This window comes from Lissotriton vulgaris, chromosome 3_2 (genome assembly GCF_964263255.1).
Source record: "Lissotriton vulgaris chromosome 3_2, aLisVul1.2, whole genome shotgun sequence".
NCBI classification, from domain to species: domain Eukaryota; kingdom Metazoa; phylum Chordata; class Amphibia; order Caudata; family Salamandridae; genus Lissotriton; species Lissotriton vulgaris.
The window spans coordinates 160485019-160500268 of NC_141690.1; the positions used below are offsets into that span (position 1 = coordinate 160485019).

General features: G+C 40.4%; 1 protein-coding gene across 2 annotated transcripts in view; it reads right to left on the bottom strand.

Moving 5' to 3' along the window:
• Nucleotides 1-15250, bottom strand: part of ABLIM2 (actin binding LIM protein family member 2) — a 954368-nt gene that overhangs the window by 674232 nt on the left and 264886 nt on the right. For both annotated transcript variants that reach the window (XM_086964134.1, XM_086964133.1), the window contains exon 2: nt 12364-12507. In XM_086964134.1, the coding sequence (XP_086820260.1) occupies nt 12364-12507 (144 nt within the window). The remainder of the gene's footprint in view (nt 1-12363; nt 12508-15250) is intronic.

Genomic DNA, 15250 nt, shown 5'->3' on the forward strand with positions numbered 1-15250 from the left:
ATACTACCATTCACTATATTCCGATGACACAAAACCTTCCCCTCAAAATTTAGATACCTTCTTTTCTGGCCCCCCTTCTCCTCCTTCCCTACCTGATGAATTTAACTTATTGGAGAGAGATGTTATTTTACAGGAAGTGACTGATGCTATTAAATCTTTGAAAAAGTCAAAAGCACCAGGACCTGATGGCCTTTCTGTGGAATTTTATTCCACCTTTTCCTCTATTATCATTCCCAAACTTTTGGCACTTTTTAATTCCTTAATTGCTGAATCCAAAGCCTCTGGTTCTTTTATGGAAGCTTTGATAGTTCTTATTCCCAAACCTGACAAAGATCATTCCCTTTGTAAAAATTACCGCCCTATATCATTAATTAATTATGATTGCAAGATATTCGCAAAAATTCTTGCTACCCGTCTTGAGAATATTATCCCATTACTGGTCAAAACTGATCATGAAGGTTTTATTAAAGGCAGATTGGCTGCGGATAACGGTCGCATGTTTGCCAATGTCATTTCCCTCAGTAAGAAAAGTAAATCCCCTCTTGCAGCGCTGTCCATGGATGCAGAGAAGGCCTTTGACCATGTTAGTTGGCAATTAATGTTTAAAACACTTCAATGGTTTGGATTCGGCACACCTTTTATTTCTTATAATTAATTGTTATATTCTCAACCTCATGCTAGTATTTTTGTAAATAACCATTTTTCTAAACTTTTTTCCCCATCTAGAGGTACACGTCAAGGTTGTCCTCTTTCCCCCTTGTTATTTGTTCTATGTCTTGAACCCTTCCTTATACGTATCGGTGCTAACTCACATATTTGTGGCCTCATACATAATTCTCTAGAAACCAAAATGTCAGCTTACGCTGATGATATATTAATCTATATGTCTAACCCTACCATTTCCCTTCCTCCCTTTTTGGAAGAGGTTAAATTATATTCCAGTATCTCGGGATATAATTTGAACTTCTCAAAAACAGAGGTACTTCCGCTGAATTCTCTATGTTATCAATATATGTTTAATGATACTAATTTCACATGGTATCCTACCAAAATTAAATACATTGGTATTTGGTTTTCTGCTACTTTACCTGTCACAATTAAACATACGTTTAATGCATTAATCAATATGATTCAATCGCTTTTATTCTCTTGGTCACCTCTTCATTTGTCTTGGTGGGGAAGACTTGACACCTTTAAAATGATGATTGTTCCTCATAGCCTTTATAAATTATATATGTTACCTTTTCGTATCCCTTTATCATAATTTTCAAAAATGTATTCCATTTGCACTAAATTCCTTTGGAATAATAAACACCCACGCATTTCTCTTGCCAAACTTAAATGCCCCAAATCTGAAGGAGGTGTGCGATTTCCTGATTTCAAAGCTTACAACTCCGCATTTTTAATCAGACAATTTTTTGCCCTTCCCTATAACTTTGGTGATACTCCTATACTTAAATGGATTTCTTTTGAAAGATCCTTATTAAAAGATTTTTCTTTTCGTAATATAGTTTACATGTCTAATTGTACATTCACAGCTAATAACCCTATTTTAAATTTCTCCCAAAACCTACTATATAACATATTTGTTGATGGCCTTGACCCTCTTCAATGTTTTTTATCTGCTACTATTTTGTATAACAAATACATTAAATACAAAAGTAAATCATTCTATTACGAACATTGGAAGGAGAAGGGAATTATCTTTGTCCATCAACTCGTTCACCAGAAATCTGTCATTCCCTTTCCTGTATTACAAAGGCAATTTCATTTACCTAATACATTCCTTGATGAATATATTTTAATATCCACAGCTTTGCAGTCTCACTTAACTACCTTTGATCTTTCCAATGTCTCCACCTCACTAATTCCTCCTACACAGCTCTATAACATTTCTAAAGAACATAACCCTAAAGCAGCTCACATGTACAAACTATTAGCATTACATCCTACTGAACGTCCTAAGTCTCCTACAGAATTGACCTGGGAAAATTACATATCTTTTCCATTATCTGTCTCTGATTGCGATAAATTATGGTCTAAATTATTCAACATTTCTGCTACTGCACGTATTACTCAATCGCTTTATTTTACAGAGCAGTGATAACTCCTGTTTGTATATCCAAGTTTTCCACTGCATCATCTCCCTTATGTTGGTCATGTTCTAATTTTACCGGGACTTTAAAGCATCAAATTTATGATTGCGCTAATTTTTTGAGTTTTTGGCGTTCTGTTTGATCTACTTGTATGAAAATGTTCAAATGTAATCATTGCATAATGTTTTTCTTGGTTCATCTTCACCTGAATTTGATGATTGTACCCCTAGATCGTTATCTTTCGACCTATTTATAGCATTAGCTTTTAAAATTATTATGTCATGTTGGAAAGATAATTCCAAATTATCCTCATTGACTTGGAGGAATTTCATTTGTCATTAACGTAGAATTGCTACTGTCTCTTCTTCCACCTAATCCCAAAAAATTAAATCTGATCTTCTTTGGTTACCTTACACAACTAATCTTGCTTCACATGCTTCTATCTCTTAAATACGTCTTATCTTTTCTCTTTTGCTTCTTATTGCTATCATATTTTATCCTATACAGTTTTACTTTCTTTCTATTTCTCTTTTTTATTGTCTTTTTCTTCTTTTCTTGTTTTCCTCTCCCCCTCTTTCTAGTAGCATTTAATATTATTGTATTTTTATATTCTTTGCTCATATTATATTTGTACTCGGTTTTATTGTTCAGATAACGATGTTATCTTTTTGTTTTCCTCTTTTTCTTAAATTTTGAAAAATCAATAAAATTCTTAAACAAAAAAATATATATATGTTCCTCCCACGTGCCTTCAGTGACCTCTCAGGCTTTAAAGCCCAAGTCTTAACTAGGGGGTCACAAATTTACAATTTTATTCAGTAACAATGTTGCTAGGAAGTTCCTGTTATTTGCATTTCGAGACGTATGTGATGTGTCCTGATTGGTATGTGGCTTTCCTGGTGTATCCCTGCTCCTTAATGATAGTCCATCACATTCACTGCACCACATAAGTAATCGACGTGACAGGGGCATGTGGTGAAATGCCACACTGGAGTAGTACAATGGAGCATGCAAATAGGAGGGCATCTCCAATAAAGAAAAAGGAGGTGGGGGCCTAGAGGTGGGCCATAGCGAGGGGAGCCTCCAACAAATTAAAAATAAAATCTAACTCTATCACATGACTATGGAAGACCACAAAGAGGAGTTGCTTAACTTTAGTTTGAGGTGGACCACTAGTCGGAAGTGATGATTGTCTTCCACGGTCCACGTCAAAAAAGTAAACAACCCCTATTTTTAAAAACACGATAAAAGAAGCGAAAACAGATGTGAGGGGAGAAGCAAATGGAATCACTAGGGCACAAACATGCACACAAGGAGTGTGGCAGTGACCGTTTCTAAAAAAAAACTTCAAAAACTTTTCACTCCCACTTTAACTGCTCTGCTGTTTTGCTCTATTAAATTTACTTAGCTTCTAATCTCCTACTTTAGGAAGTCAGCCTTCGTACTAGTTCGGCAAAATCTTTAAAACAGTATCACTGAGAAAAAAAGAGCTTTCCATGGTCTCCCTGTTGAGACTTTTTTTTAGTTTTTAACTGTGCCATTTGTTTTTATTATGATCTGTTCTGACACATGTCTGCAAGGAGGTAGGCAGTGAGCAGATATCTGTACTATATCAGCGAAAGGGTAGTTAAACTGAATTGCTGTCACTGAAAGGCCACTAGCCGTCACCTCGCTAACAATTGTGTGCTTACAACCACACTGAAAATAGACTTTTTGTCCAAAAATAGTTTATCATCCAGGTTTTATGGGACTATTTTGTCGGGGGCTGGGTGACTGCTATAAATGTATTTTATTTTCGAAGTCCTAACAATAGCTAAACGTGCTGTAAAAATAACCTTTCCAAACAGAATGACACAGAAACTAGCTGGTGTAAAGACAGGTAAGCAACTCATATAAAAACAATTTTGAATATTAATTGACACGTGAAAAAAATATTTAAAATGACTGCACAGAAAAGAGATGACTAGAGAACAAAAGCCTAGAAAAAAACAAAATGTTAATAACAGAAACCTGATGCATCGAACATTGGGCAGGTGGCAAATAGTGGCTGCAAACTGTGCACTGGTTTTTGCGACCTGCTCAGCATTTTGTGATACAACATGTGAACTATTCATTTCTCATGCAAAATACATATTCGCAGGATATTTCAGACTCCTCTGGCTCCTCTGCTCGTTAATATTGAGTCAGGACGCAATTTGTGACCCTCCGATATGGCTGCTGTGTCTAATATTGCAGAGACTGTGCATATATTCATAATTCTAGCATAGTTAATGAAATAGTACCATGTTGTGGCATTTTGGGCATTTTGGGCCAACGCTCTTCATATGTCTTCATATGTTATTTACTTCATTCGTTATGAGAAGCCATTTGTGCTCATAAAACAGTGCAAGATTTATGACTAGGAGAGATTCAGGAAAGTTGTTGCACTCATAAATTCTATCACTCCGAGTAAGACTATTGCAAGACAGTGTAAAATGACACCGGAGTAAATCGAACACAAAAGGTCCTATTATGATGTTGGGCGGTCAAAAAGATGCCCGCTATTGTGGCAGTCAGGAGACCGCTTGATGAGCATTCGGTGATCCGACTGCTGTATCACGATACGACTGCCGGGCTGGCAGTTGCAAAGTAATTCTCTTCATGGCAGCTTGTGCTGCAGCCCAGGAAAAGTGTTGCAGCAAAAGCTGCTGTGAAAAGGAGCACTTCTTGCACGTCCATGGACGTGCCATGGTGTATGGAGTTGAGTGGGGCCACTGCATGTGCACCCAGGGTCACTTTGCAGATGCCCATGAGGGATGGGGACCCTGTTTGAGACCGCCAATATCCCTTTCCCACAGCCTGTAAATGGCAGTGTGCCCACCATGAACAGGCTGTCGGAAAGGGATATTGAAATCCCAATGGCTGTGCCTGGCTCGACACCACAGCCATTAAGGGCCGAGACTCCAACTGCTATCCTGGCAAGATCCTGGCCGAGGCTGCAGTGTGGACTCCGACTTTATAGGTTTCCGACCACTGGCATCATAATGTGGCGGTCGGATTGAAGGGATGTCAGTTTGTTGGACTGTCACCGACGGCCTGTCAGTGGCAGACCGATCGCCATCATAATCAAGCAAGCCCAAAGTGTGGGGAGGAGGCTTCTCAAGACATGTTTAACCTTGAAAGCTTGTGCATACCCAGAAATGTGTCACTGTGTTGTCATTAACAATAGTTTTTGCAAACCCTTCATAGAGTGTAGATTGTCAGAAGTTTAATCTTGACAAAGGCAGAGCAATGGGATTTATTTAGGATATGGCGGGCGAATTACCACTGCAAAACTTGGTGACTACTACATCTGCTGTATTACAATTGACAGGCTATGATGCCCTTGTAACTTGGCACAGAGGACATCTGCCACATTTGTGACGGAGTATCCCCTGCACAAAACACTAAATACTAGGCCTGTGTGGAGTTCACAGAGAACTCTGTGAAGTGCTGAAAAAATTCAGTCACGCTCCACGGAGTTCTGTAAAATCAGCATAAATGGCGCCACGCGCAGCGCAAGAGGTCGCTACTTCTTTCTGACGCTCCAGTAGATGTTCTACTCGAGTGGCAGCTTCCTCAACGCGAGCAACAGGTTTCTCAAATCGAACGGTAGTGACCTGTCGTGATCCCCCGCATTGAGAAATCTCACCGGAAGTTAGTCTAGAGTACGATTCTCCATGCTCGTGCTCACCAACTTAACGTTGGCGAGCCGCGAGAGAGGGAAAACTCTGCTTCCCACTGCTCTGTGTGGTTTTTCAGAACTCTGCGCTCTATATGGAGAGGGAATTTTACACCTAGGCATAAATAAGACCTTTAATAATTTTCCTGGGTGCAATGGGGAATACAAAATCCCCCAAACTTTGTGGGGCATAGAGGAAGGAAACACTTTTCACAATGGAAAGAAAAGGAGAACAAAGGTGTACCATTTGGCACTCCTACTTACAACTGTGCATTGTTAAGAAACCAGCACCTATAGAAAAAACTGACTCTACTAAAATGTCCATTGATTATGCCTGGAAAATTGCGACTGGTGCACATTTCCAGATATAACTGGTGAGAGATTTGTGAATTCCTGAAAAGCGTGAAACTTCGACCGGTAGGAGCGTACTTTTCTACAAACAGTTTTAATACACTTCTGTCTGTGTGAATCGCCAGCCTGTAACTTTTATTACATGATAGTCTGTCTGTTTATTGAAAAAACATTTCTTTCAACTCGACATTTGCCAGAATAGCAGGTGCATATTTCCTGCAATTCTGAGACAAACAGGAAAGTGCGAGCCTTTAACTTTCTTGGGACCCATCCTGGAAAGCCTAACCAAACAAAGATAGCACATTAAGTCTACATCTCTAACCGAACCCATGCCAAGGAACATTTTCTTAAGGAGAAATGTTGATTAGACAAGTTATCTTTATTCCACTCTATCCATGGTTTATTTTACATTCTGACATGATTAGATTAAAAGTAATGAGGTTAGTGAGACTCAGTGTAAATGGGAGATGCGTAGTAACATGTGGATCATGGACAAACGTGTGACCAAAGAATTATGGCATTTTTTCTGGGAATAATTTGTGCTACTTTACGATATGGTATGCTATTTTTGTCAATTGAGGATTGCCATTTGTGTTATATTGTGCATTTACATTTTGTATTTATTTTAAACAAAAGTATTGTAAACAGTAATGCTGTACATATCTGCATGACAGTACATCAGACCACTTGTAGATGGGTGTGTGTGTAACCAATCTGTAGTAATAGGATTCCCATAGATAGGAATTTCTTGGAATTTCTCTTGCTAATAACTTTGCCACCGTTTGACGAATCTCCGTGAAACTTTTCAAATCGATTACTTGTTCTACATTGTCAGATGATACAAAGTTGCGCGGTGATTCATTAAAGGGGTGCAACAAAAAAAAAAGGAGTCCACCAATGCATTTTACATAGACTTTGCACTAAAGTGTATTAGCAAAACAGCTGAACTGATTTTCATGAAATATGGCAGGAAAATAGATTATTGTGCGTTAAAGATTATTTTGCTATTTCATAAAAATCAGTTCAGCCATTTTTTAGTAATCAGGGACAAAAACGCAGTGATATATTGAGCTATGCTATACTGCGGTACATGGTGCTGACAAAACACAATTTATTGGCTAATGACTGCCCTTATAAAATGAAAAGGCTGCTACACACTTCGTGTATGTTCCGAATTTCACTACAAAATCTACATAAAGACTTGGGTACCCATGCCTTGGAAGACATGAGGGAGTTTTAATAACTTGGGACAGGTAAGAAAAATTACTTTAAAAAAAAAGTTTGTATGTATGTATATGTGTATCTTTCAAAAAAATAAGTTTCTGAAGTACCACAGTACTACCTTGAAAGTACTGCAGTACTATAAAAAAGGTTTTAAAAAATACAATACTGCATTCTATGGCACCGTGCTGTATGCCACTGCCCCACTGTATGCCACTGTACTCTGTGCAACTGCACTGCACTCTAGGCCACAGAACTTGACGCCACTACACTTTAGACAACAGCACTGTATGCCATTGCACTCTATGCCACTTTACTGCATGCCACTGCACTGTATGCCACTGAACTCTATGCTACTGTAGTATAGGCCACTGCAGTCTACGCACTGTACTCTGTGCAACTGCTCTCTACGCAACTGCACTGTATGCCACTCCAATCTACTTTATGACACGCTACTCCATGCTACTTCACTCTAGTGTATGACACGCTTTCTGCTCCACTTTAGTGCATGACATGCCACCCAATGTACGCTATGCCACTCTATGCCATTTTACTATGCCACTCCACTCCATCCCATTACACCCTACAGCACTCCACCAAATGCCATTGCACAAAATGCCATTCCACACAACGACCTCCGTTCTGTTGCCCTATCCACCAGGAAGTATGTATTCCTCTTCTTGACACATGTAAATCTTTGCCTATTTATAGGATGGGTATGGGTCAAAGAGGAGCTTGTACATCAAACGTGATATTTTAGGGATAATTCATGTGGCGTTGAGGTATTATTACCTTTGTATTAACGGCATTGTAGCTATGGCTGTTGTGTTACCCATGTAGATATATATCAAATTGACAAAGCCTTTTTTACATTACAGCTTGCAATTCTGCCAGATACACTGTGGTGATCACTACTTGTACTCCTGATTATGTTGGGAACTAGTGTAAACTAGTCTGATGTGGCCTCTATTGCAACATTAATAATAGTAGAATCTCAGCATTATTTTTACTAACTATAAGTAATTCTTGTTACAGAAAAGATTGGAAACCACTGGTATGTACCATTCTGTTGTAAATGCAATCACTTGCTCTTGCCATAAGATTACAACAGTAAATAGTTTATTAATTTAGGCCCCTGTGGAAAGGAACACATGTTGTAACATTTTGAGAATTCGGGAGGAAAGATGGCTTAAAAACCAGGTTGGGGAGTTTGAGCTGAATAGCATGCATTGGGATAGGTTTTGATAGGACAGTATGGGTATGTGGCTGTGTAGGGTTAAAAAGTATTTGCATGGTAGAGGTATTTAGTTATTGTCTTTGTCCAGCTTTAGAAGGATTAGTGTCAGAGGCTGTTGCAGTAAACCAGCTTGCTCACTACTAGGCTTTTAACGATGGATTAGGTAACCTAGAAAAAAAGATTGGCTAAATTCCTCTGATAATCAGTTGGAGGATCATCACTGCTGTTTAGGTGGGGTTAGCAATGACTTGGTGTACGTCATAGCAGAAATGCGTTGATGTAGTGCATCCATCAGAAAGGGCATTGCCTTTCTCAACAATAGGGGTGGGGTGTGGAGGATGCAGATAAGTGTATACTATAGATGAGTCAGATTATAGCATGATAGAGTGAGATGGCTATACATTGCCTAATGACAGAACAAAATGTCAAAGATTTATATTTTAGTGTGAAAACTGAGAGAGTGGAAGCTGGGTGAATGATTCATAAAGGTGGTAGGAAAAACTGTGTGCTCCAAGTTATGCAATATTGTGTTACATAATTTTGAAAACTTTTCTTTGAAGAGACATCTCACTGAAAAATATCAAATCCTGTCCACTTGATTCTTGGCCAACACAATGGCATGCTAAATGACCTGGCTAGTTCACCTTAGCATTGCCTGTGAATTACATTCAACAATACCGATTCTTATGAGATCAACTGGCCTCTAGAGTCAACAGTAAAGATTTAAGCCTTTGTGTTGTGTATGGTTATTGCATTTTGGACTACTGAACAGTAAAATACGGCAACATGATCATGGGAAACCAATTTGTAGGGAAGGACAATTTTAAGGAAATACTAAGAAATTGAAAATTAAAGGAAACATTTTAATGTTAAGGAAAAATCCAAAATTACATTAAACTTAGGTGGAGTTTATGGGTTGTGAGGAGTTCTTTGGTTCAGAGATGGGTGATATTTAGTGGTGACAAGGGGTTTTAGGTGTTGGGGATGACACTATGTCAAGCAAGCAAACCCAATAACATTTTTACACTGTATTTGAATCTTGACTATATGTGTATCTTGAGTTCTAGAAGTGTGCCACTTCCTACATCTAGATCACAATGGATATCACTCCTCTGGTAATTTTAAACAGGTACATTGAGAATCCAAACCCTAAAACCAAGTTCCAAACTATTTTTGAAGCATGACTATGTATCTCAAAATATGTGGCTTAACACGGAGCGTCTTTACCACATGGTTTAATTGTGACATGTCTATACAGGCCTCGGAGTGTCCAAATCTATATCAGGCTGATCCAGAGAGGCCTTTTATATCACATGCAATGTAATTTAACTGTTGGCAATGTCCCCACAGTAGACACACTACCTTGTAGCCTAAGTCTATGACTAATAAAACTCTCCTGCTTAACCATAGCTTTGCTAACTGCATTTAACCTTCTAGCGCTCCACTCACCCAAGTCCTGTGGTTCAGCAAACTGATGCCCTCAACCATCAGGCTCACACGGTTTAAAATTGGAACAAAATACAAAAAAGAGCTAATACAATTGCACACTAATATAACCACACATATCCCAGCAATAAAATAATGTCTGTTTTTAATAAAAGAGGGGTAAAGACACAATGGTAATAAATAGCTCTCTCGACATCTGTATGAATGTGGTTTCATAGAAAAACAATTTCATGTAATACCAATACTGAAAAACCATTTCTCATAAAGTGTTTAACAGATGTTTGCAGGATGAATGGCATTTACCCATTCAAAGAAACCAATTCATGCAAGGTCTTTTGTTTTAAAATTGCCTTGTGCATGATTCGTTTTTTAAGCTGCAAGTTTGAATGTCTTACCTTCACAATTTTTTTTTTGCTGGAGATACTTACTTCGGTGCTTTATTTCAAGGGACATTATTTTGGATTTATAGTTTTACATTGTCAAATATTTACACTGATTGGTTTTAATTAGCTAATCCCTCATCACCCTTAAACAACATCTGTCCCTGACCCTCTCACAACCCCTACACACCATCACCCCTGCCTCCTAAAAACCTTCATCATGCCTAAACTACACCTATCCCTGACCCCTAAACTCCACCAATCCCTGAATCCTAAAACCCCTAAACTACACCCATCCCTGAACTTTAAAATTCCTTCACTACACCTAAACTATGACCCCTAAAACCCAAACCCCTCGCCATCCCTAAGCTCCTGTCATCTCTGAACCCTAACAACCTCTTTACACATCTAAACTCTATCCATTCCTGAACGCTAAATCTCTTTCGGCCCATAAACTCCTCCCATCCCTTATTTACCCCTAAAATTCCTCAACACCCTTGAATTCTACCCATTCTTGAACCCTAAAAGTCCTTCAACACCCCTTAACTTCTCTGATCCCCGAACTCTAAAAACACCTCAACACTCCTACACTCCACTTATTCCTGAACCCTAAAAACTCCTTCAAGCACCTCAACTCCACTCATTCTTGAATCTTAAAAGCCCCTCACCACTCTTAAACCACACACATTCCTGATCACTAAAAAAAGCTGCACCACCCCTAAACACCAACCATCACTGAACCCGAAAAAATCCTACTGTGTCTGAACACCACCCATCCCCAACACCTCAAACTTCTTCTCACCACTAAATATCACCTATCTCTGAACCAAAGAACTCCTCACAACCCATAATCTCCACCTAAGTTTAATGTGATTTTGTATTTTTCCTTAACATTAAAATGTTTCATTTAGTTTTCAATTTCTTAGTATTTCCTTAAAATTGTCTTTCCCTACAAATAGGTTTCTCATGATCACGTTGCCGTATTTTACTGTTCAGTAGTTCAAATTGCAATAACCATACACAACACAAAGGCTTAAATCTTTACAACGAAATAGAATCATACAAAATAAGCATTTGAGTGTACCCCAAATTTGTTTATTTCTGTCATCCAATAGAATGAAATTGGAGAGAAAAAAATTATTTGTTTTGTCAAGCCAATTAAACTGCACAGTGGTACTATACAATACGGTCATGTGAGAAAAAGTGTGTTTATTAATAATCTTGTAGACATTACATGGGTTATTTCACCACATCAATGGCATGGAATAAGTATACTTAAATGTTTGGGTTACAACGACAGCAAAACAAACAAGATGATGGACGGAATGTTGCACGATGTCAAAACATTCACCCCCAGTCACAGATCTAGGTTTAATCCATTGTTATTTTGCTCACCAAGCCACCCCATTTCAGACATGGCCATATTCAAATCAGTCTTGACCCTGTGCCTCATGGGAACAGTCCAGCCCCAACTGCCAAGCCATGTCTTCCCTGGACCGGAATCAAGCATCCTAGGACCGGTTTCTGGCTATCAGCCGTCTTCAGGCAGGATAGCCTGACGCAGTGGCGTAGTGAGCATGGGACCCACGCCTGGGCATACCCTTCCCAGATAGGGTGAACAGCAAAACAAACAAGATAATGGACGGAATGTTGCACAATGGCAAAACATTCACCCCAGTCACAGATCTGGGTTGAATCCATCCTTATTGCAAAAACAGGATATGACCCAGACCCAAACAAAGCATCTTCTGAGGGAACATAGGCAAAAAACGACATATGTGCTGAGGGTCTTGAGCGGGAGCACTCTTTAAAGGAGTTAACATTAATGCAGATTAAGATGAATGTTGCTACTAGTAAGGGAAACAAAATCAAAATCTCAAGATAACTCAGACTTGACTGTAATATTCACATGCAGGTGAAGTAGATGCTTACCTTTGCAGACAAAGCATTTAATATGGAAGTATTTACTCTGCACTCTCAAAACCTCCCCTTTACAAGCATTTCCACAATTGTGGCAGAGGATTGCGGTACTTGCTGGTTTCTCTAGATGGCTATGAACAGCCTGGTGGTGAGATACTGCAATGAAAAAAAACATGCTTGTGAGTTGCAGCATGCAAGTCAGGAAAGGTTTTCATTTACTAGATCAACATAGTGAATCAGTACAGCTAACTGAAATAAATAAAAGAAGATGTTTTGAACCCACTTTTTACTTGGCATTAGATTATAAATGTTCTCACTGATAATCAAGCTATAATACATTGGTAGCAGAGATTGATGTGAGAAGTTCACAGAGGGAATCAGTTGGAGTAGGAAGAGTGGAAGGACCAAGGAGGGCGTGGTCAAAGAACCATATATGTCAATATATGAAGATGCACACAACATTCTACTAGTAGTTGACATAGAGGTGATCCACAGTTTCATAAAAGACATTGGCTGGCTTCACTTTTCAGAATGCACTAATTTCTCAGATACCCAACAATTAGAAATCTGAAGGTGAAAGCCAGCAGCAAATTAAACAGTATTAGGAGTAGATTATTCTTTATGTGCGTGATAATGTATCAATTTTAATGTAAAAGGGTAAATATATCAAATAAACAATATCCATAAATAGAAATAAGAAAGTCTCTTTGGAGTACAACTCTCACAGTCATTTACAAAGTGTACAAAATTGGGTTGTTGGTTGACTGCGGTGTGAGCCCTGGTCCTCCCGGCCGATGAGAGTTTCAGGTGCAAGTTTTGTGTGCCCCTTGCCTTTCCTCTTTTTGGCAGGTAACTGGGCCATTCTTCCAGGCTCCAGGTCTTCCTGATTACCATCTCTGACTGCCATGGACATGCGGTCAGACACACTCACTCAGGCCACCCTGAGCTCCACCTTCTTCTAGATGGTGTGCTCACAATTATTGCCAAGCAGCCAATACACAGGCATTGATGGACTCACAGTTACCGTTAAGGAACCTGAGGCCTCCCCACTCAAAGGGAACCAGAGCCAGTAGTGACTCACATGGTTGTCGGCTGCAATGACCTGTTGGATTGTATCAGGGTCTATTTGCTAGGAGGTCGCCAGATAACATTTTACAGTTGTCATGCGGGTTCCAATTTGTCCCAGCGCCTCCACTCTCTGTCCATTGATGGTAACCCACTACCTGTATTTCGTAGAGTTAATAGGCGTGTAAGTTATCTGCACCATCTCTCTAACCCAGGGACACTGGGATCACCTCTACAGTGTCCCCCGTCCTAACTGGAGCAATCTCCTCCCCCCGCGGTATACCAACCAACCCCATTGTCTACCTACCAGTGGGAGGCAGTGCCCACTTGGGACACTTGGCATCCTCCATTGTAGGGCCAAATCTGTTGACACTCATAGCACTTTTATTGTGTGCCCTACCTCAGGACTTACTATCAGGGAACCATTTATTCTTCTGTTCAGGTGGGAACTGGGAGTCCTGACCCTCGGATCCAGTATGGGGACCTTTAGAGAACTCAAATTGTACAGCCCTTGATAGTACTTTACTTCACTGCCCTTCACCCAACCATCCAGTGCCTTGCAATCCACACTATCCACACAAGACAGCGGGTCCAGCTTACAACTGTCCCTAAATGTCTGCCTGCACTTCTCTGGGGTGAGACCATATTTTCTGACAAGGGTGTCCTTCCTGGGGGGTTACCTCATCCTGTCTCCCTTATCTAGGGCCAGTAGGGTGTCCCTCCCCTCCCTAGGTATGAGCTTCGTGACAAACCCACCGAAATCCTCCTCAGGGATCCTATGCATCTGCAAAGCCACCTCATATGCTTCAAACCACTTGTTGATGTCAAACCCCACAACAAAGTCAGACACCAGACCCTCTTGTCCCCAAAGGACACTGTAGGTATGCTTCAACCAGTAAGGCTGGACTGTGCCTGCCTGGCTTTGAGGTACAGCTCTTTGAGGCTCCTTTTCACAAGCCAGTCTCTCGAAGGCCAGTTTCTTCTCCATGGCTAGTTTTACTTCCTTTGTCCTGATCTTGGCCATCTCCGGCCAAAACAACCTTTATGCCTTCCTGTCCGCCAGACCTCTGGGGAAAGGCCACTGGAAGATGCATAACTCTCTGCTCTGGCAGGGAGCTCCAACTTAGGAGCTACATCACCCCCTCAGCAGACTCCTGCCCCTCAGGATGTGTATCCAGATCCTCTCCTTGCCTGTCGCATTATCATCTTTTGCTGCTGTAACCAGTGAATAGTGGACTTCTGCCCTGGCCCTCAGCACCTTTTGCCTCCGTCAGAGAGAGAATTTAGAAAAAGCAAAAAAGGGCAATCATGGAGAATTTAAACTCAAATCGGTTTCAGGTGTGGGATAGTAGTGTACACAAAATCACTGTATGGGACTGCAACAACACAAGTCCTAATGCCACCACTTCTACCAATGTAAGGACTTGGGTTGTTGGTTGACTGGGGAGTGAGCCCTAGTCAAGCAACAGCCACAATCCTTGCCAGGGTAAGGCACAAGCCAACACTAAATTAACCTGTGCTCAACTCTCTGGTAGCTTGGCACAAGCAGACATGCTTAATCTGGAGGCAATGTGTAAACTATTTGTGCAACACTTCAAACAGTAATAAAGTGAAAAACACCACACAAAAAGGATCCCACACCAGAGGGGTCATTAGGATGGCGGGCGGACATTGCCCGCCCGCCATCCTCGTGGTAATCGGGACCGCCCGCCATAGGGGCGGGGATCCAGTGAGGAGTATTAGGATGTGCCCGCCACAGTGGCGTTGGCTACCGCCAGCCTGGCGGGGGCAATCCGCCCGACATCCTAATGGGCCCCCAAGTTAGAAGACTAGA